At 43.9% G+C, this 20352-nt stretch overlaps 1 protein-coding gene across 8 annotated transcripts in view; it reads right to left on the bottom strand.

The window, feature by feature from the left end:
- Window positions 1-20352, bottom strand: part of HDAC7 (histone deacetylase 7) — a 360128-nt gene that overhangs the window by 11035 nt on the left and 328741 nt on the right. For all 8 annotated transcript variants that reach the window (XM_029595103.1, XM_029595106.1, XM_029595102.1 and 5 more), the window contains 3 exons: window positions 13848-13981; window positions 13210-13294; window positions 2728-2878 (listed from right to left, as the gene is read on the bottom strand). In XM_029595103.1, the coding sequence (XP_029450963.1) occupies window positions 2728-2878; window positions 13210-13294; window positions 13848-13981 (370 nt within the window). The remainder of the gene's footprint in view (window positions 1-2727; window positions 2879-13209; window positions 13295-13847; window positions 13982-20352) is intronic.

The raw sequence follows: 20352 nt of genomic DNA, 5'->3' as shown, positions 1-20352 counted from the left end.
AGAAAGATATGTGTGGTTCAGTTTGTGGTTTGGCTATTGTTCTCATAGGCCTGTTGGAAAAGCCACATTTTTAGTTCTTTTCTAAACCTTTTCTTATCTTGTTGAAGTTAATAAACATATGGATAAAGGTGAACTAGTAGATGTAGTATATTTGGATTTTCAGAAGGTGTTTGATATAAAATTATTCAGAGTAGTTAAATCACAAGCGGTTTGTGATAATTGCAGGAGGATCTTGTGAGACTGAAAGATTGGGCATCAAAATGGCAGATGAAATTTAATGTGGATAAGTGCAAGGTGATGCATATAGGGAAAAATAACCCATGCTATAGATACACAATGTTAGGTTCCATATTAGGAGCTACCACTCAGGAACAATATCTAGGCTTCATAGTGGATAACACATTGAAATCATTGGCTCAGTGTGCTACAGCAGTTAAAAAAGCAAACAGAATGTTAGGAATTATTAGGAAGGGAATGGTAAATAAAATGGAAAATGTCATAATGCCTCTGTATCACTCCATGTGAGACCGCATCTTGAGTACTGTGTACAATTCCGGTCACCGCATCTCAAAAAGATATAGTTGCGATGGAGAAGGTACAGAGAAGGGCGATCAAAATGATAAAGGGAATGGAATGACTCCCCAATGAGAAAAGGCTAAAGAGGTTAGGACTGTTCAGCCTGGAGAAGAGACGGCTGAGGGGAGATTATGATAGAGGTGTTTAAAATCATGAGAGGTCTAGAATGGATAGATGTGTCTCAGTTATTTACGCTTTCAGAAGGACTAGGGGGCACTCCATGAAGTTAGCAAGTAGCACATTTAAAACTAATCAGAGAAAATTCTTTTTCGCTCAATGCACAATTAAGTTCTGGAATTTGTTGCCAGGGGATGTGGTTAGTGCAGCTGGTTTTAAAAAAGGTTTGGACAAATGCTGGGAGAAGTCTATTAACTGATATTAATCAACTTGCCTTAAGGAATAGCCACTGCTATTACTGGCATCAGTAGCATGGGATCTACTTAGTGTTTGGGTACTTGCCAGGTATTTGTAGCCTGGATTGGCCACTATTGGAAACAGGATGCTGGGCTTGATGGACCCTTGGTCTGACCCAGTATGGCAATTTCTTATGTTCTTAATATGTAAAATCTGCAAGGACCTTGAAATCAGGGAGGAAAGCTCTTACTTTCTGAAAAACTGAATAATGGAAGAATCCTCTTCCCTAGAAGAGTATTCCTCTTCCTCCAACTCCTTTTCCCTGTCACTACTGTGAGCCTTCTTAGGAGACTTAAGAGAAGGACCAGATCTTGTGGATCCTTCATTTGGATCCCAATCATGCTCAATCTTAGCCTCTTCTTAGAAGCAGGAAACAGCCCTCCCCACTTGCCGAGAGAGAATAGGAGTAGCAGTCCCCACTGAAGCTTACCCAGAGTAAAAAACCTTTTGGAGCAACTTCAGGAGATCTGGGGACAGGGAGAAAAGAACAGAAAGGGAAGGCCTCTTTGAGAAACCAAAGTTAACCTGGAGGGAACCACTCCTGGAATAGCCAACTGCCAACAGTCTAAGCTGCATGAGGATTCAACATGGCCGCCATCCCTTCTGCAATGGAAACCACACAGGAGGGAAAAACCTGAGCCTTCACTCCCAGTGCAGCAAACACTCCCGGAGCAGCACACTTGAGCGATCTCCTCTCTCCTCCTCTTCCAAGCATGACCATCAGAAGAGGCTCACCCCAAATCTGCTCAATGACTCCTGTAGGCCAGACAAAGGCCACTGTGCTTCCAACAGTCACTCGGGCCTGCCATTCATTCTCTTGCTAAAGCAATACTTACCCCACATTCTGTGCACTAGAATTTGCTACCACCCAGTTTCATGCTAGGACAAGAGCAGCTCTTCTCACCATGGACTGAATGCAGTCCCACTAGGCCTGCTTCTTCTTCTTCTTCTTTTTTTATTAAAGAAGTTTTATCATCTCAGCTAAGCCGCCTCCTGAATGTAGCGAGGAACGCCAACAGAAGAGGAGGAGAAATGGTGGAGGGAGATGAGATATGGAGATGGGACAGGAGCCAATAATTGTCCCAGGAACAGGCCAAATCTCCAAAGGAAGCCCCCTGGTCTCTGCTATGCTCTGCTGAGGGAGGAACAGCCCCCAAAGGACCATTGCCTCAGGAGCAGCACCAAAATTAAGATTCCTTTTCACCTGGCCTACACCAGGCAGTAGATTCCAGCATAGGACGCTCAACCTACCATCTGGTGGAGTCATGCTGGAGCAATATGGGGCCTTACAAGGGCTGATGTCATAAACTTGTTCCCTGCCTCCATCTGCTGGTAGGGGAGTGTAAACCCATTTGTCTGGACTGTTCTGGCTAGATGAAGAGGAACACAGGATTCAAGCATAAACTGGGGCAATATCATAGATGAAGTGTGGTCTGGTGTTTATAGCACTGGACTGTAATGCAGAAAGCCCACAATGCAAGTTTAGGACTCTCCCACTGACCCATGGCATGACACTAGGGTTTCCATGATGATGATGATAATGATAATGATCAACACAGCATAATCCCCGATGTTTACATTTATAAGAGTGGCAGTGACTAGGGCAGAAAGAGTTTTCAACAAAAACATCAGGATGAAAAGAAAAGGAGATCTAAACTTCTGTCAGTTTTAACTTCCAAATGAATAACCATAGACATGTACTTAGGATGGTGCACTCTTTTAATAGCACCCAGTTACCTCTCTTCGTTCATTCCTCTTGGAGTGACCCCGACAGAGAGAGATGCTAGGGCAGTCACAGTCTCCACCTCATCCTTATCGTGCTTCTGTGCATCCAGGAATGAGCAGCCTACCCTGGACACATGGCGCTGGACAGAGCTCCAATATTTACCTGAAAAGAAAGAAAGAAGTAAATAACTAAAAAGCTGTGGAATGAACAGATGAGAAACCCAAGCAAAGATTACCAAAGTCAGGTTATTTCTTTTCTAAAAATGTATCTGGTGAAATGAGTCAGACTGAAAACATAGGAATTCAAGTCCACCCACACAACAGAGCAGCAGCAGTACCAACAGTGACCCACCACAGAACAGGTAGAAGAGTAACGCTTCAAGCTTCCCTCACACACACACATACACACACACACACACACTGCCCCACCGCAGAACAGGTATAGCAAGGGCAGCAGAAGTGCAAACTTCTCTCACACACACTGCCCCATATCACAGAAGAGGTACAGCTTGGGCAGCAGTAGGGCAAGTTTCTACCATACTAAGAACATGTCATACTGGGTCAGACCAAGGGTCCATCAAGCCCAGCAGCCTGCCTCCAACAGTGGCCAATCCAGGCCATAAGAACCTGGCAAGTACTACTTTGTCAGTCTGCCTCATGCATATATCCAAGGGAACTACATGTAGCAAAAAGAGGATCTCAGCCTCGGTGCCTATGTAACCTCTGACCTTTACATAACAAAGCTGCTTACTTGCAATATGTGTTCTCCATAGATAGCAGGACTAATCAGTTACACAAGTGGGTGACATGATCTGATGGTGCCGAGTCAGACGTGCTTTTTCTGTACTCAGACAGATCTAGCATGAATGGATGTTCCCATGCAGACACTCCTGCACGAGTCTCCTCAGTTTGTTTTCAAGCTAAACTTCAACACTACAGGTAGGTGGGAGATACTGTGTGGCTGATCTGTCTGCTGCCTATGGAGAACATCTGTTAACGAGGTAAGCAACTTTGCTTTCTCTATGGACAAGAAAGATTATATCAGCCACATAAATGGGGACTCCCAAGCTAACAGTCGCAATTATTAATTTATGTTTTATTTCTTTAGGATTGGAATTGCAGCCTGTGATCCAAAAAAAGTAGGTGGGAGAGTTGAAGTGATTGTTTGAATTAGTTTTTTACAATTGCTTGACCAAAACTGCCATCTTGCAGTGAAGCATGTTCAAGGTAGTACTGGCTCGAGACGGTATGGACAGAAGACCAAGTAGTTGCTTAGCATATGACTTCTATGGAAGTAGAGCAAATATATGCTAATGAAGCTACAGTAACTCAAACCCGATGTGCTTTCATCTTGTCTTTAACTTGTTGCTAGTCTGATTTAGTATAGCAGTAAGAAATGCAGTCAGAAATCTACATGGAGAGAGTCTGTTTCGTGACTGAAAAATCTTGTTTGACTGAGTTTAAGAGAAGTCTATGTCTTACAGGAAATCTTCCCTATGTTTTATTTCCTAAGTAGAATACTAAAGCTCTTCTACATTGCAGGGTATGAAGAGTTCATTTACCTTTACTGGGGTGTGGTTTTGGAAAGAAAATTGGTAGAAAATTAGATTGCTTTAAATGAAATTGAGAAACCACCTTAGGCAAGAATTTTGAATGAATCCACTAAAAAACTACTGTTTAAAGATTTGCCTATAAGAAGGGTATGCTACCAATGCCTGCACCTAACTTAGGGGGTTATTTTGTAAAGCTTATCGCGTGCGATTAAGCCGCTATTGCATGCGAAAAGTCCCTTTTCGCGTGCGATAGCTTGCTAGGGGCGGAGTCGGGGCGGACTCCACGATGTCTTCGCTGGTGGTGTGATAAGGTAAGCCACGTTATCGTTGCCAGTAGTGCGCCCAATAGCACCACCTTTCACGGTGGCACTATTGGGTGCAAAAGCCGGCAGTGATAAAACCGCGGTGGTGCGATGGCTGCCGGCTTTCGCAGGCTCACCCCTCATCCTCCGTTTTCGCTGGATTCACCATTCTGCGATAGAATGGTGAATCCAGGCCTAAGAGTGCTTGCAAAAGTATCAAAATCATCATCTTCCAAGAAAGAAATTTTAAGTCTATAGTAGCCAAGAGCTCAAAAGGAAGTTTAATGAGTTGGGCAAGAACGATATTCAAGTTCCATGGTGCAGGCGGGTCTTTTAATTGAGAGACTAAGATGATTTAGGCCCTTCATGAATCTAGGTACTAAAGACCGCTGAAGTATGGGTAATCTTTCAGTACGTTGGTGATATGCAGCTATAACACTCATGTGGACTTTCATGGAGTTAGTTTTTAAACTAGAGGTAGATAGACTTAAAAGATACTGGAGTATAACAGCAGTTGAATAGAGTTATAGGTTTTCCTTTTGTTTCCCACAAAAATCTTTGCCATGTCCCTTATAAAATCAAGCACTAAGAGACTAAAGTCAGACCAAATCCAACCCTAAACTCAGCACCTCTATCAGACACTAGGTTTTGCACCTCCGCCATCTGCTGGAGACAGAAAAATACTGGCAGACACTAGGTGACACCTCAGGGGTATAGGACAGAGTCCACAAAGTCTTTTTCTGCCTCCATCTGCTGGAGGGGAGGCAAAACCCAGCTGTCCTGGACTGATCCGGGTACGTACAGGGAATGTAAGATTTTCTCATGGATAGTTTTCTTGCTGCTAGAATGATTTCCATAACATCTGAAGGTAAATACAAAGCTTGAACAAGTTGGTTTTCAATATCCAAGTGGTAAGGGTCAGAGATGGAAAGTTAGGATGGAGAAGCACCTCGTTGAATTGTGTGATTAGTACTGGTGACAAGTGTAGCTGGATGGGTTGACGAATAGAGAAGTGTTGAAGCCAAGGAAACCATATCTGACAAGACAAAGGAACTAGCAAGATCATTAGAGCCTTGTCTCTTCTTAGGTTTTGAACTGACTTGGCTATGAGTGGTACTAGAGGAAAAGCATAGAGCATTTGTTCCTAGACAATAATCTACTGCTCTTCTTGAACAGGAAAGAGGTACCTTGTGTTGCAAATAGGTCTATGTGTAGGTTCCCAGAGGTGAAAGAGTTGATGTGCTATGCCATTAGTTATCTAATGACCACTCGTGTGCTTGAAGTCAATGACTCAATGATTTTGCTATTTGATTTTGCTTACCTAGTATAGCAATAGCGACAAAAACATGTTTTGTCTGATTCCCCAATTCCAAATCTTGCACACTTTCTCGCAAAGACTGGAAGGTCCCGGTCCTTCTTGTTTGTTGATGTAGTACATCGCTACTTGATTATCTGTTTGGACAAATACCACTTTTCCTTTCAAATATGGTCTGAATACTTTCCAAGTGCTGAAAATTATTTTGAGTTCTAGCAGGTTTATATGGAGACCTTGCTCTTGTGTGCTCCAAGTTCCTTGAGCACAAAGATTATTAAAATGAGCTCCTCAACCTTGAATGGAGGCATCCGTAATCACTATTTATTGAATGTGAGGGGGGATTGTGATAAAGCAGGAGCTTTACACCTGCTGAAGCAGTCTAAAGAGAGAACATTTGGGGACTCCAGAAGGTAGAGGGATCTCTGGTGGGAGGTCAACAGAGAACACTGTTTCAAAGGGGAAAGAAAACCTAAATAAGAGTTGGCTAGGGGATTGTAAGGATAGGTGGAGCAAGAAGAACAAGGCTGCTGGGAAATGTAGTCTGGAGACCTTGTGCAGAAGACCAGTTAAGATTAAAGCGGCAGTCACAGAAAGCTATGTTAATAATTGGGAGACACAGCTCAGAGTAATTACAAAACTGATACCCTTAGTCAGTGTAGTAAAAAGAGAGACAGAGAGGGAGAAAGAGACAGAACCAGATGGGGATTCCAGAAGGAAAGGACTTACCTGGACCCAGAAGTAGAAATACCTACAGCCTTCACTTAAAGTTTAAATCTGCAAAAGGTACAGCTGGGAAATAAACGCTACATGATCCTAGGAAATAGGGCTGGCTTAAACCAGACTTGTAGTGTACCATTCTGGGGTAAATCCTGGTGTTTCAGGAGACAAACTGGAAAATTTGATTACTGATACATGGAATAAAGCTGTGACTGCAAATAGTTAGCTCTGAGAAGTCTATTCCAGAAAGATGTTAGCAAAACATGCATGGCCCAGCTAACTGTCTGTTACAGGAATGACAAGCATGTCATTGAAGGTGGTGTGACAGTTGTGTCCACCGAATTAGAGAGAGTGAATAAGGACTTCTAAAAGACTGATTTGTGTGACAGGATGTAAATGTTGATTTCACTGAGCTTTTAAATGCCATTGAGCTTTTCTCATGGGCAGCTGAGTGAAAGGGATGACGTATACAGTCTGCTGTATACAGCCTTATGAAACTATGTGCCAAAGTACTTGTCTCATTAGGGAGATGGAGAGTTGTATGAATTAGGACTTCCATCCTTTGATGTAGAAAGAAATTATTTTCTGTTATGGTGTCTAATGAAGCACTTGTGAAATCCAACTGTTGCATCGGGTCAGGCTGGACTTTGGAACGTTTATGATGAATCCCACTTATTAGAGAGGTAAAAAAATGAAGTGAATGGAATTATCTTCTTATTTGAAAGATGCTGCTTGATAAGAGCCAATCGTCTAAGGAAGGAAAAAGGAACACATTGCTTTTTTTTACACAGGTTGCTACAACTACAAGACATTTTGTGAGTACTCTAGGAGCTGCCGCTAGACCAAATGGGAGAACACCATATTGATAGGTTTGCAGGCTACCATGAAGCAGAGAAACTTCTGTGATCTTTGTGAATACAAATATTGATATGTATGTCCTTCAGGTCCAACGAAGTTAGCTAGTTGATTTCCAGATGTAGGAGAATTGTGGGTAGAGAATGCAGTCTGAAGTTTTCCTTTTTCAAATGTTTGTTTAGGTTCCTGAAGTCTAAGATAGGGCATAGACATCTTATCTTCTCAAGAATGAGAACATATTTTGAATAAAAAGCTGTGTTCTTTTCCAGTTCTGGAAGTGGTTGTATCGCTTTTGCTGCTATGAGCAAGGAAAGTTCTTTCTGCAGGATTTGCAACTGCTCAAGAGGAACCTGATGAGTGATCGAAGGGGTGTGAGGAGCTAAGGATTGAAAATTTAGATGATATAATCTGTTGATAATTTTGAGTACCCATTGGTCCAACATGATGAGGGACTGAAATATTGAACTCTTCTCCCAATTGGAAGGGCTTCTAACTGGAATTGGTATTCAACAACTATTAGCAGGCTTTTGCAAAGAAAATTGAACAGTTCTTGGTTGTGTTCAATCCCCTGTGCATTTGACCTGCTGCTGCTGTTGGTGCTGTTGTGGACACGGTCTCTTGATAGGGGTACAGCTGACATCTTCTTCAACAATAGGAGAATTGTTTTCTATAGAGCATAGGCTGGTATCTTCTGCTCCAAAGTTGCTGATCAGTAGTGATTACAGACTCTTAAATGGTTCACCAAAAGGATTATCCCCAATGCAGGGCACATCAGCTAAATTTTCATAAACATCCTCACGAAGAACTTAAGGGGTAGATTTTAAAAGAAGCGCGCGCGGCCTACATGTGCGCATGCTACCCGGTGCGCGCACATGTAGGCCCGATTTTATAACATGCGTGCGCAGGCACATTCTTCCCCCTTATTATGTCTGAAGTACAGAGATACTGTTGCAACCATCCCTTTCCAACGGCTTAACTCCACCTACCTCTGTTTGCTCCTCCTCATGCTGTGGATGGACGCCTGGCTGCCGCGGTGTCTGCCTGCCATCCTCTCCGGCATCCCCGGACCGGCTTGGGCGCTGCCTCCCGCCCTGCTCCGCTTGTACCATAGGGCACGCGTGCTGCTCAGCCCTTCTTATTTTCTACTTGGCGCGAACCTCCGGGGCATCCCCCCGTGATTGACGTCATTCTGCCCGGATATTTAAAGCCTACAATGTTTGCTAACCTTTGAGTAAGCAAGGGTAATCCTACGGGAATCCTACGGATGGGATTCGTCTCCGTACCCAGCTACTCTGCCTCTCCAATCTCTATTGGACTTTCTAACACTAACAGGGTACCCTCTCCTCGGGGGCCTCACTTGCTTTCCAGGTCACTATCAGGAAACCGGTACTCGCTCCTCGAGGGCCCTTGTTCCCTGACTCGCTGCCTACTCCTACCTTCTCTTCTGCCTGGAAGGATTCGCTAATCTTCAACATCAGTGAGTACTACCATCTTCACCTCAGAGCTGAGCCCTGGAACCAGGTACTCGCTCCTTGAGGGCCTGCCTCCGTTCCAGCCCCAGTGCCATCTCTGTGGAACCGCTGCGTGAGTACATCATCTGCAAGCCTCCCAGCTCTCAGATACTCGCTCCTCAAGGGTCTGCTCTCCCTACCCTGGGGATCTCCATACTGGAGTCTTGTATATTCTCCATTGTACTCATTCTCTCAGTTCTTTCCACTACAGCACTGCTACCGGAGGAGTCGCTGTTCCAGCGCCTGGGGGATACCAGCCCTGCCGGGCTATTCCAGCTGCTCACTACTGCCACCTCCTTACACAGTCTAATAAAAGATCAAACTCTGTGTTTGGGTGTCCTGAGCTAAGCCTGACCTGTGGCCCCTCACGGGACTTCCCCCCGTGTGCATGGTCAGCTGCCACAGTGTCCAAGAGTCCACCCAAACCTCACAGTTTACAACAGATACTGAGAATCAGTGGGAATCTGAGACGAAGCATCCCTCAATTTCTATAAGATAATGTATATATATTGAATCATGTGAAACTAGTAAGCTACTATCCTTGATGTCAGAACAACAGATTGAAAAACTCTCTTTGTGATGCTATCCAACTGTTTAGTATCTTTGCCTGGTGGCATATTTGAGTGTATTTTGTATCTTTTCACATTTTTGAGAACAGGCTCCACCACAACTGATTCATGCAAAAGCTGCACCTTCCTAAGCCCTAGACAGGCCTGGACCTTAGTTTCCTAGCTACTGGTAATACTGGTGTTTACCACAACCTTGACTGAAACGCTTGTAGAACTCTGAATGGGCACTGCTATCACCTGTTTAGGAGTTTGAGTGCATTTCAATACTCCAAAAATGTTTTCCCTGGGTTGTTTCCTCCTGAAGAGTAAAGGGAATGAAAGCTGCCATTTCTTTTTAAAGATATGCTGGTTAGGTCATGCCTTCTGGTGCAGGCATGCTCCTAGCTGGCTCAGGGAAAGGATCTGAGGACAATCCTGTTGTTTTTGATTCAGAGTTGACAAAGAAGTTGAATGAGAAGGGCAGTAGAGAGGGCAATAGAGAATCCTCTTGAGAATCAGACAAGACAACTGGAAGATCCTCCAAAGCTAGACTTTCTTTTAAATAAATTAAGCTCTGTGATTCACAGTTGGTAGTTCCTGCCATTTTTGAAATAGAGGAATCTATAATTGAGATTCTAATTGGTTTGCTAAATATTCCAGAATAGGATCCTTTAAAAAAGGGATGCTTTTGAAATTTTTATGATCAAACTCCATCCACAGTCTCTGAGCAAAACAATGGTGATTGAAAGCAGGAGGCAGAACAGATAAGGAATTTGACTCAGGAACCAAAATCAGTGGCAGATTTTTAGCATCTAGTAAAATTGTTAGAGGATAATCTCTGTGTTGAGAGAAATGCACCGTAGAATCTTCAACACCAAAGTGGAACAGTGTAAAGATAATGTTCACCAAGGCTTTGCTAGTGGATGGTACAGAAGAGACTTTTGCACTAGAGGCCGATGGCACCAACATCCTCCACACCAATGAAGGTTTGGCATGGGAATTATTCAAATTGGCACTTGTGATCTTTGGCGCCGAGAAGGAATTTTTGTCCCTCGCATACCTCGAGTGAGACTTGAGTCTCACAGCACCATTCACAAAAGGACTCTAACCTGGTATTTTTGGGTACTGGTCCCTGTGAAACTTCTTTCTTCTTCTCCAGTGATGGAGAACTTAGAATGTGCATCAATCTCAGATCCTGATATGATAAGGTCTGAAGGGACAATATGACCACAAGCTGAGCAGTTGGGAACATCATGGACAGTGCAGACAGCAGTCATGGAAATCAAGGCTGGATATCCTGAAATTATATTTTGAGCAGTTCCTAAAAGGATTTTTATCCAACACATTGAAGAGGAGATACACAAAGTCAAATTCAAATTTGGGTAAAGGAAAGAAAAGAAAAAAGGTTTTGTTTTTAGGAGACCCTTAAAAGAATAACAGAAAAAAATGATGATTAGTAAAAATGTAAAGAAAAAACTCAAAGAGAAAACTAATAATTTGATAAAAATGACAAGCAACTTAAGAAACCCAAGAGAGCAACACATCCTTTTGCTTTGGTGGAAGAAAAAAAGTGAGGAGACTTGTGTGGTATTGAGGGAGGAGGGCGTTGGCTACACAGGTACACACTCAAAAATGACTTATAGGTCTTTCTGAGCTCCAAGAGAGCACGTCCAACTCGGCACCATCAGATGACATCTCCCACTTCGATGAGTTATCCTGACCTGCTTGTTCACAGAGAATCAGAATAGGAGTGTGTATTTGGACGGCTGTTCACTGGAAAGTGAACGAGACCAGCATTTCATGCTTAGCACAGAGTGACTGTAAAATAGCAATAGATCTAAAATGACAGCCTAGAGATGAACAACACCTTGATGCTAGAAGCTTAGATTTCAAGGGATACAATCAATGGGATAACAAGCACTTTCACTAGGGGTTAAAAACCACAAAAAAATAGAAAGATGAGGCTGAAAAGAATTTCAAGAGATCACCTAATCCAGGTCAAGACCCAAGCTATGTAAACCATCCCTGACAGATGTGTGTGTCTAACCTAGTCTTAGAAGCATCCCATGACAGAAATTCCACCATCTCCCTGGATAACTTATTCCAGTGCACAGCCACACTTTGAAAGTTATTCCTATTGTCTTACCTCAGGATCCCCTACTGCAATTTCAGCCCATTACTTCTAGTTCTGTACCTATTGGAGATGGAGAACAATCGATCCCTGTTCTCTTTAGAATACTCTCTCTCCAGCACACACTTGCTTTATCTACCTGAAAGTTGCTGAGTCAGCCCTCACTCTTTTCTAGGCTACATAAACCCTTGCAGCCACTCAAGACAGGTCCTATAATAATCTATTCTACAAACATTTGTGTTGCTCTACTCTGGACTCTTTCAGATTTCTCCATACCCAAAAATGAGCTGTTTATATCTAGGGCAAGAGGCCTCACCAGTGACAAACATTCTGGGCTTCTGCAGATTCACAGGGAAACAAAGCTGACTTATGTGCCGGCTCAGGAAAGAGAACTCAGATTCGAATAAGAACATGCCATACTGGGTCAGACCAAGGGTCCATCAAGCCCAGCATCCTGCTTCCAACAGTGGCCAATCCAGGCTACAAGAACCTGGCAAGTACCCAAACACTAAGTCTAATGACACACGACACACGAGTCCATTTTACTGAACTCAATCACAGCAATGCAACCCATCTCCACCACCACCACCCCCACAGGGAGCCTGGAGAGAAGCTACGATGCCACTGGTGAGCCACACAAGAATCATTGGTGAATGCTCTGAGCTGCCACACAGGAGATGCGTGTGCTACTCCTGGTTCAGGCTTCTCACACCAGCAGGGCAAAGCCGTCTGCCGCTGGGCAAGTCAAGGCCACAGTAATGCCCTGCGCTTTGCTGTGGCCTTGGTATAAAAGCGCTTCATCCACAACATAGCAATACAAGTAACTCTCCAGAAAGCAGCATCCTGCTCTGTCTGCACAGAAGGGAGCCACTGCATGGTTTAGCTTATAAAAAGAGAGGGATGGACAAAAATATAAACAGGGAAAAATACTGGAGGCTGCGCACCATGGTGCCTTGATGATAGACAGATGGGGAAAGAGTCAGAAGAGAGAAGTCAGGCATGATGGGAAGAAACAAGGTGAGAGGGTCATGGATCGTAGTCCCCTGATGAGTGCCAAGGATAATGTGTAAGCGTTAAGGCAGTGCCAGAATGGATATTTTCATTGTGATGAGGCTTCACTGGGAGGTCAGTCCCTCCACTCTCAAGGACAGGAAGCCAGTACCAACAAAGCCTTGCTAAAGCATAGGTGATAGCCACTAGCATTTCTTGAAGCTTCACCAGAGCAGGACTAAAAGCTTTCCACAGCCCCTGGTTCAGCTGGCTAGCAATCACACACAACCGGGGAGGAGGAGGAGGAGGGACTGTGGAGGGAAGGAAGGGAGGGAAGAGTTAGCTCTAGAGTCTCTGCAATGTCTGCTGGGTCTGGGATTAATTTCATTAAATTCCAAGCAACATTTGTGCCTAATTTCCTCACGATGGCTGCTGTCACGCTGCAGGCCCTTTGAAGCCGATTAGCTCCAGATTTACAATTTCTCTTTTATATCGTTTAATCAGTCTCCCTTGCTTTCCTCCCCCCCCCCCCCAAAACCTCCCCTTCAGGAAGAGGAGGATGGGGGACTCACGCTGCACTTGGATGACTGCTTCCAGCGATCGGATTGCATTCGGGTTCGGTCTTTGCTTCAGAACTTCTTCTGGGAATGGGTCCAGCTGCAGGGAGGGAAAGAGAGGAAACACTGTACTGGAGACACTGGTGTTCCCACCACGTGCAGCTCTGGGCAACCCACAAGAACCAAACAAGCAGTGCCGTGGGCCTCCAGACTGAAGCCCTCAAACCCATGCCGCTCCCTACCCCTGAGCAGCTATAAAATGAGAGTCATACAAGCACAGATAACATTTTTGTAAGAGCTCCTACTCCCCCTGAAGATGCAGAGAGGTCAGGCAATTTCTATAAAAGGCTGAACACTCTCCTTTCCTTTGCTTTCTGCATTTACTTCTCCCACACCAACCTTGTTTCCTCCTTTCACTGCTATACTTGCCTTTGTAGGTGAGCACAGAGCCCGTTCTTCCTTCAATACCCTCTTTAATATTACCACTTTAATTTCCTTTTCTTACATCCTGCCAAAGTGCCCTTGTTACCTCTATAACTTACAGGGACAGGGTGTTCAGTTTGCTTACAAATGAACATGTGCACCAAGAACACAAACAGCCAGCTGCCCAAACAGATCGCTCTTCCAGAAACAGGGCACCCATCCCCTCTCACCTTGTTACCCAGCAGAGCCGATACACAGGCCTCCGACGCATCACAGATGGCAGTAAGATCGTGCCCCCCCTCCAGGGCCAGGATGACACCCCCTCCTGCCAGGGTCATGAGCTGCTCGGTCATGTAACCAAAACCTGGAGAGCGCGAGAGAGAGAGAAGAGAAGTAGAAGGTGAAACCAATGCAGCGGGTTCTCTGAAGCGGTCAGGCTGTGCCGAATGTCTTTAAACACAATGGCAGTAACGGGATCACAGTAAAAACCCTTATCCCCTGGCCCCCCTGACAGCTGTGTTCGGTGCTTGCAGTGATATGGAGCACCACTGCTTTTCATACCCCAGTGCTGTTCTATGCAGGACGGCATGCACAGTATAGCAAGGCAAAGCACTTGCGGAGGGAAATGTGATCATACAGTGTGAAACCCTAAGATTACATAACGCTGTGCATCAGCAGTTATGGAGAAGAACAAATACAGGGGCATAAGTTGATACTGAGGAGGAGTTTGGGGGGTGGGGGGGGGGGGTGAGGGAGGTGGCCTTGGCGGGAAATGGAGCCAGGATATGGGGGCAAGGTTTTCTCTTCAGTTTGGCCCTATCAAAATAAGCAGCCCGGGATTGCAATGTGAACCCTGCATAGAGCATATGAGAGCGTAGAGACTTTCGTTTTCAGTTTTTAATTGTATTATTCCCAGGAGTTTATCAGTGTTCATTACAACAAAAAAAACAAAAAATTGAGAGAAATCAGTGGAAATAAATGATTTGAAATTTGTCCACGTAAATCTAATTTTTGTTCTTCGTGTAATTGATAAACATTGATAAACTCTTGGGAAAAATAAATACTGAAAACAACCTTGTTGCAACAGCTGGTGTTTGCTCACAACAACTGTGTGATGCAAAGTTGGTGTTTGGATGCTAAGATAACGCGTTGGGAGATCCCACTCTGCTGCAGCGTCCCACAGACCCTACCATGGACCTCCGTCAAGTCTTCCTGAAATGCAAAGCATGTACACCAAGGCTGAACTTACCACTGCCCAGAGAAAGGGCCACACTCCCCGTAAAACTGCAGTGTGTGCAAAGTGCACCCAAGCCCAGAATGTTCTCAAGGTCCATGGAGAGGAGGAGCCTGCCTTAATCTATCCAAGTCCACGCCCAATTAGAAAAGCACACTGCCAGAGTCAGTGTGTGTGAGGGAGAGGACAAGCAGCACGGTCTGGTCTTTAAAAGACATACGATCACCGTCAGCCTAACTATAAGCTCTTTCCTTCTACCACCAACGCAGCTGCTCGAAGCTCGACATCACTAGCATCCAGGGACACTGGCTATTATGAAAGACAATGTTCAAAGCCACCTATGCATATAAATGGACTGTGAGGATGAGCCTCCCTCACTATGGCTAATACAAAGTGCACTGCTCCACAACTAGGGTTGCCAAATGGCTCCAGATTTTCAGGACAGGTAGATCCAATCCTGGTTTTACTCCCCTGCATGAAGGTGCCTATAGTCTTGCTTTTCTTAGGGAATACATTAGAGAAACCAGAATAAATCACAGAATGCAACGGGGTAAAAACCAGGGACTGGATCAACCTGTCCTGAAAATCCGGAGCCAGTTAGCAGCCCTACCCACAACCCACAGACTCTGAGCCACATTCAGAGGAGGCATTCCCAGGGGCAGGAAAACAATGTGCTCAGATTGCATTTTCAACTCTGCGCACGAAAGCACCCACACAACAAGCAGGCAAAAATACCCGCTACAAGTTCCAAAGTTAAGAACGGCCATACTTTCTCTTTGAACACTGGAGCAAAATCTCCAGGTAAAAGGTGCCTGCACACTTTGCACCAATGCAGATGGTTTGAATGTTGCCCCTTGAAAGAGCACTTCAGCTCAGGAAGGTTAGCCAAGTTTAAAGGCTCAGTGGATGAGCACAGCGCTGAAAGCATAATGGCTTGCCTATAACAGGTGCTCTCCGTGGAGAGCAGAACAAACATCTTTGAAAGATGGATGACGTTATCAGATAGCGTGGAGTTGGTCATTTCTCTCTCCTGGCTCAGGAGCTTCTAATTGTACCTTATGAACATGCGAGGGAGTTCCTGGGCTGTCATCGCTGCGCACCTCTCCTTCAGTTCGTTTCAGAGCTAAAATCAATTTCCGGGGGAGGAGGGAGGCATTGAGTGGCTGTTTGTTCTGCTGCCCACAACAAAACACCTGTTACAGGTAAGCATAACAAACAGAGCTAGACAAGATGGGACTCCCCAGCTAAGGATTGCCGTTAAGTTTTATTTTTATTTTTTTTGCAACCTGTTGTTATTCTGCAGGAAGATGGATATTTCCTTAAAAATATTTTTATGTACAGATTGTCCAAATGTACTGCCCTTTGGCGACTCTTGTTCTAAGCAGTAGTGTTGAGTGAAAGCGTGCATCACTGACGACGACACTACTCTGCAGGCACAGAGGTTGAGTTTCAGTGCACCAATGTTGAAGCAACTGCGCTCAATGGATGGGCCTTTATTGACTGTGGAATTTCACAATTCATTGCTGAACAACACTGGGATGTACAGTGAGGAGGTAATTTTCAAATGAGTTATGTGCGTGTAAATGGAACATACCATTGTAGCAATTTTCAAAAACCCATTTATGCATTTAAAGGTGCATTTTAAAAGAGTTGCATATGTAAAAATGAGCACATGCGCACAAAGGGGCGGATTTTAAATGCCCTGCGCGCCGGTGCGCGCAGAGCCCCGGGACGCGCATAAGTCCTGGGGTTTTTAAAAAGGGGCGGGAGGGGGCGTGTCGGGGCGTGGCCGAATGACGCGGCGTTTTGGGGGCGTGATGCAGCGTTTTGGGGGCAGCGACGCGGGCGTGGTTTCGGCCCGGGGGTGTGGCCGCGGCCTCCGGACCAGCCCCCAGGACCAGAATACGGAGCAGGGCAGCCAGCCGACGTGCGCAGATTTACGTCTGCTTTTCGCAGGCGTAAATCGTGGAATAAAGGTAAGGGGGGGGTTTAGATAGGGCCGGGGGGGGTGGGTTAGGTAGGGGAAGGGAGGGGAAGGTGGGGGGAGGGCGAAGGAAAGTTCCCTCCGAGGCCGCTCCGAAATCGGAGCGGCCTCGGAGGGAACAGACAGCGCGCGCTGGGCTCGGCGCGCGCAGGTTGCACAAATGTGCACCCCCTTGTGCGCGCCAACCCCGGATTTTATAAGATACGCACGGCTACGTGCGTATCTTATAAAATTCAGCGTACTTTTGTTTGCGCCTGGTGCGCAAACAAAAGTACGCGATCGCGCAATTTTTAAAAATCTACCCTAAATAGCGCACATTTGTGCAAGTGCTACTTTATAAACCTCAAACATACACATGGAAGTAATGGTATCCAAATAAATTTGCTTGCAGAAAAAAGAAGCTGGCTAAGGGTGGGCCAGGGGCATTCTGGGGCATATAAGGTGCTATTTTATAACCTGTGAAAGCGACACACATACAGCTATTACCTGCACATATATCTCCTAATTATTTGCTGCGGGTTAGAGTCGAATTTTTTATAGACAAATACTGATGGGGTAAGTGGTTAGGGAAAACTGGAGAGTACGCAGCCTGAACAACCTGGATGACCTAGAGACAGACTGTGCAAACTAGTGGACTAATTGGTAAAACTGGTAATATTCTTCCCATGCGCGTGCTACAAAATTTGATAATTTACACGCGTAAAAGCCAAGTATTAATGAAAACGTATGAGTTACATTTTCACGTGCAAATGATTAAATTAGGAGCACAAATACGTCATGCAGCTGATGTCTGCCACTTATCCAGATAAATTTTGAATTATCTGGCTAAGTGGAGATTGGGATGTAATGCCAAACCTTTGAACCTGGACAGAAAATTTGATAATAGCAGTAGTTTGCTTGGTGGTGTTATTACAAGTCTGTATAGCCATGGAAACCAACTTTGGCATGGCCAAAACAGGGCTATTGGGATCACTGTGCTCTTTTCTTTTCTCAGCTTTAGAATTGTCTTTGTTATTAGTGGAATTGGTAGGAAAGCATACAGCAGTTCTTTTGTTCTATGGAATGATGAATGCATCCTTCGCTAGTGCTTGGCTGGTTAGCCTCTTCAAACAATAACACTATAGTTTGTGATTGAATGGCGATGCAAAGAGATCTACAGTCGGTACTGTAGATTATTGTTAAGCAACCACTCGTGCAGCTGAAGCTGACTGCTCCGCTTGTCCACTAGCGTATTGTTCTTTTCTGAGAGATAGCAGAGATATGAAATCTTCCTTTTGGTTTCCCATTTCCGTATGTCCAGAGCTTCTTTGTCAAGCAGGAAGGATGCTGTTCCTCCTTGTTTGTTTATATAGCTTGTCTGTCTGAATTTAAGGCATTTTGTTCTTTAGCCAAGGTTCGAATACTTTCAGGCCACTGTGGATAGCTTTTAATTCCAAGATGTTGATGTGCAGAATTGCTCCCTGTTTTGTCCAAATTCCTTAGATACAGACTGAATCAACATAAGCTCCACCCCCTTGTTAATATGTGCATCTTGACCTAAAAGATGTTTTTTTTTACCATTAATTCATGGAGTTCAACAGATCTTCAGTCACTGGGATCTTGTGTCTGTGAGGTTGACTGTGCTGATTCCATTTGCTTTTGATATGCCACTGAGCGAATCTCATGTTGAGTCTTGCTAGGGATATGATGTGTGCTGTTGATGCCGTATGCCCCAACAATTGCATATATTGGTGTGTGCAGTTATTGTTGCCTTCTTGAATAGGGCCTGCATCATCTCCATATTGTTTGCTCTCTGCTCTGAAAGGTATGCTTTTCCTTTGACCATATCTAGGCAAGCTCTTATGAATTCTAGTTCTTATCTCAGTGTCATATTGGATTTCTCAAAATTTATTAAAAGCCCTAGATCGTGGATTGTGTTCACTACCTTGCATACATCTTTTATAGAGGTCTTGTAGGACATGCTCGATATTAGACACTCATCTACATATGGAAACACAAGCAAATTTTTCTCTTTCTTAGGTGGGCAGCTACCACTGCAAGACACTTGGTGAAGACTCTTGGGACTACCGTTAGGCCGAAGGGTGGTATCTTATACTGATAATGCTGATTTTCTAAAGTGAAAAGTATTTTCTGTGCTTTTGTCTTATTTGAATATGTGTGTATGCATCCTTGAGGTCTAATGAGGTCAACCAGTCTCCCTTTTGAAGTAGTGGAAGGACCTTAGCTATTAAGTTAATTTTTGAATTTATTTTTAAAAAGGCATTCAAATCTTTTGAGATTTAATATTGCCTGAAGGTCTTCTCTTTATTTTTTGGGGTTAGAAACCATCTGAAGTAGAATCCCTTTCCTTGTTGATTTTATGGAAGAAGTTGAATTGCTTTTGTAGAAGACATTCCTGTTCTCAGATGAGCAGTTCTAAGAGTTGTTTTAAGGTGGTAAAATCTCAAAATGTATGTAATAACCTTGGCGAATGATTTTCAAAACCCATTTGTCTGTAGTGATGTGACTCCATTGTTTGTTGAAAAATTGGAGTCTGCCTCTCATGTATAAAGTTTGAAATGGTTTCCATTGAAGCTTGTTTATGGGTCAAAAGCCAGACGTTAGCCTCTTTGGAGGCTGCTAGGTCTGTCTCTGTTTTTGCCTAACACATCTTCTTAGTCTGGATTGTTGTTGCTGTAATTGCTGTTGTGGTTGCTAAAGTTGTGTAACAATATTAGGAATCTGTAGTAAGGATATGGATTGTATCTCCTTTTTTGTGAGAAGTAATATGATTTCTTGCATGTATCTTGCCTGTGATCTTTTTTGAGAGGATGTATCTGTTTGCAATGTCGAAAATGACTGGAGAGCAATTTTTTTTAATTCACTTCTACAGTTTCCTTAATTTTCTCTCTAAATAAGTTATCATTTGCACACAGAGTGTTAGTCAATTTTTCAAGGACATCCTCTATTCTTCTTGCCACTATGACAGACGCTGATATTCTTGAAGCCGCATCAAATGAGTCACAAATAGATCATGTCATATGTTTTACAAAGTCTTCTGTTTCTGACATGACTTCATTGAACTGTCTCAGTTCATCCTTAGATAATTTTCTGGAAAATTATTTTAATCTTTGAAGGTTATTAAAGAGGTGTTGAATCATTTGTAATTGTTTCCTTATAATTGGCTTCCCACCATATCCAGGATACTTGGATCTTTTCCTAGAGCATTATTTGAGTATGCTTTGGTTTTTTGGCTTCTTTCATTGCTGACTTAACCATTAACAAATTGTGTGGCAGTTGCACCTTAAGGTGTTCTGTACATTTATGTATTCTAAATTTAATGTCTGTGTTTTTTGCTTACAGCGGGCATAGAAAATGTTTATTCCATATCTTTGTTTGAATGTCTAATAATGCTTGATGCATAGGTTTTACTCTGTATTGTTTTTGGGGGGTTTATAAATTGTAGAACCCCTTAAAAGTCAGTTGTTTTTTCTTCATTTTCATCTATTTTGAAAAGTATGGTCTTTGACACTTTTTG

This window comes from Rhinatrema bivittatum, chromosome 3, assembly GCF_901001135.1.
Source record: "Rhinatrema bivittatum chromosome 3, aRhiBiv1.1, whole genome shotgun sequence".
NCBI lineage: Eukaryota > Metazoa > Chordata > Amphibia > Gymnophiona > Rhinatrematidae > Rhinatrema > Rhinatrema bivittatum.
This window is presented reverse-complemented; position numbering and strand designations above follow the sequence as displayed.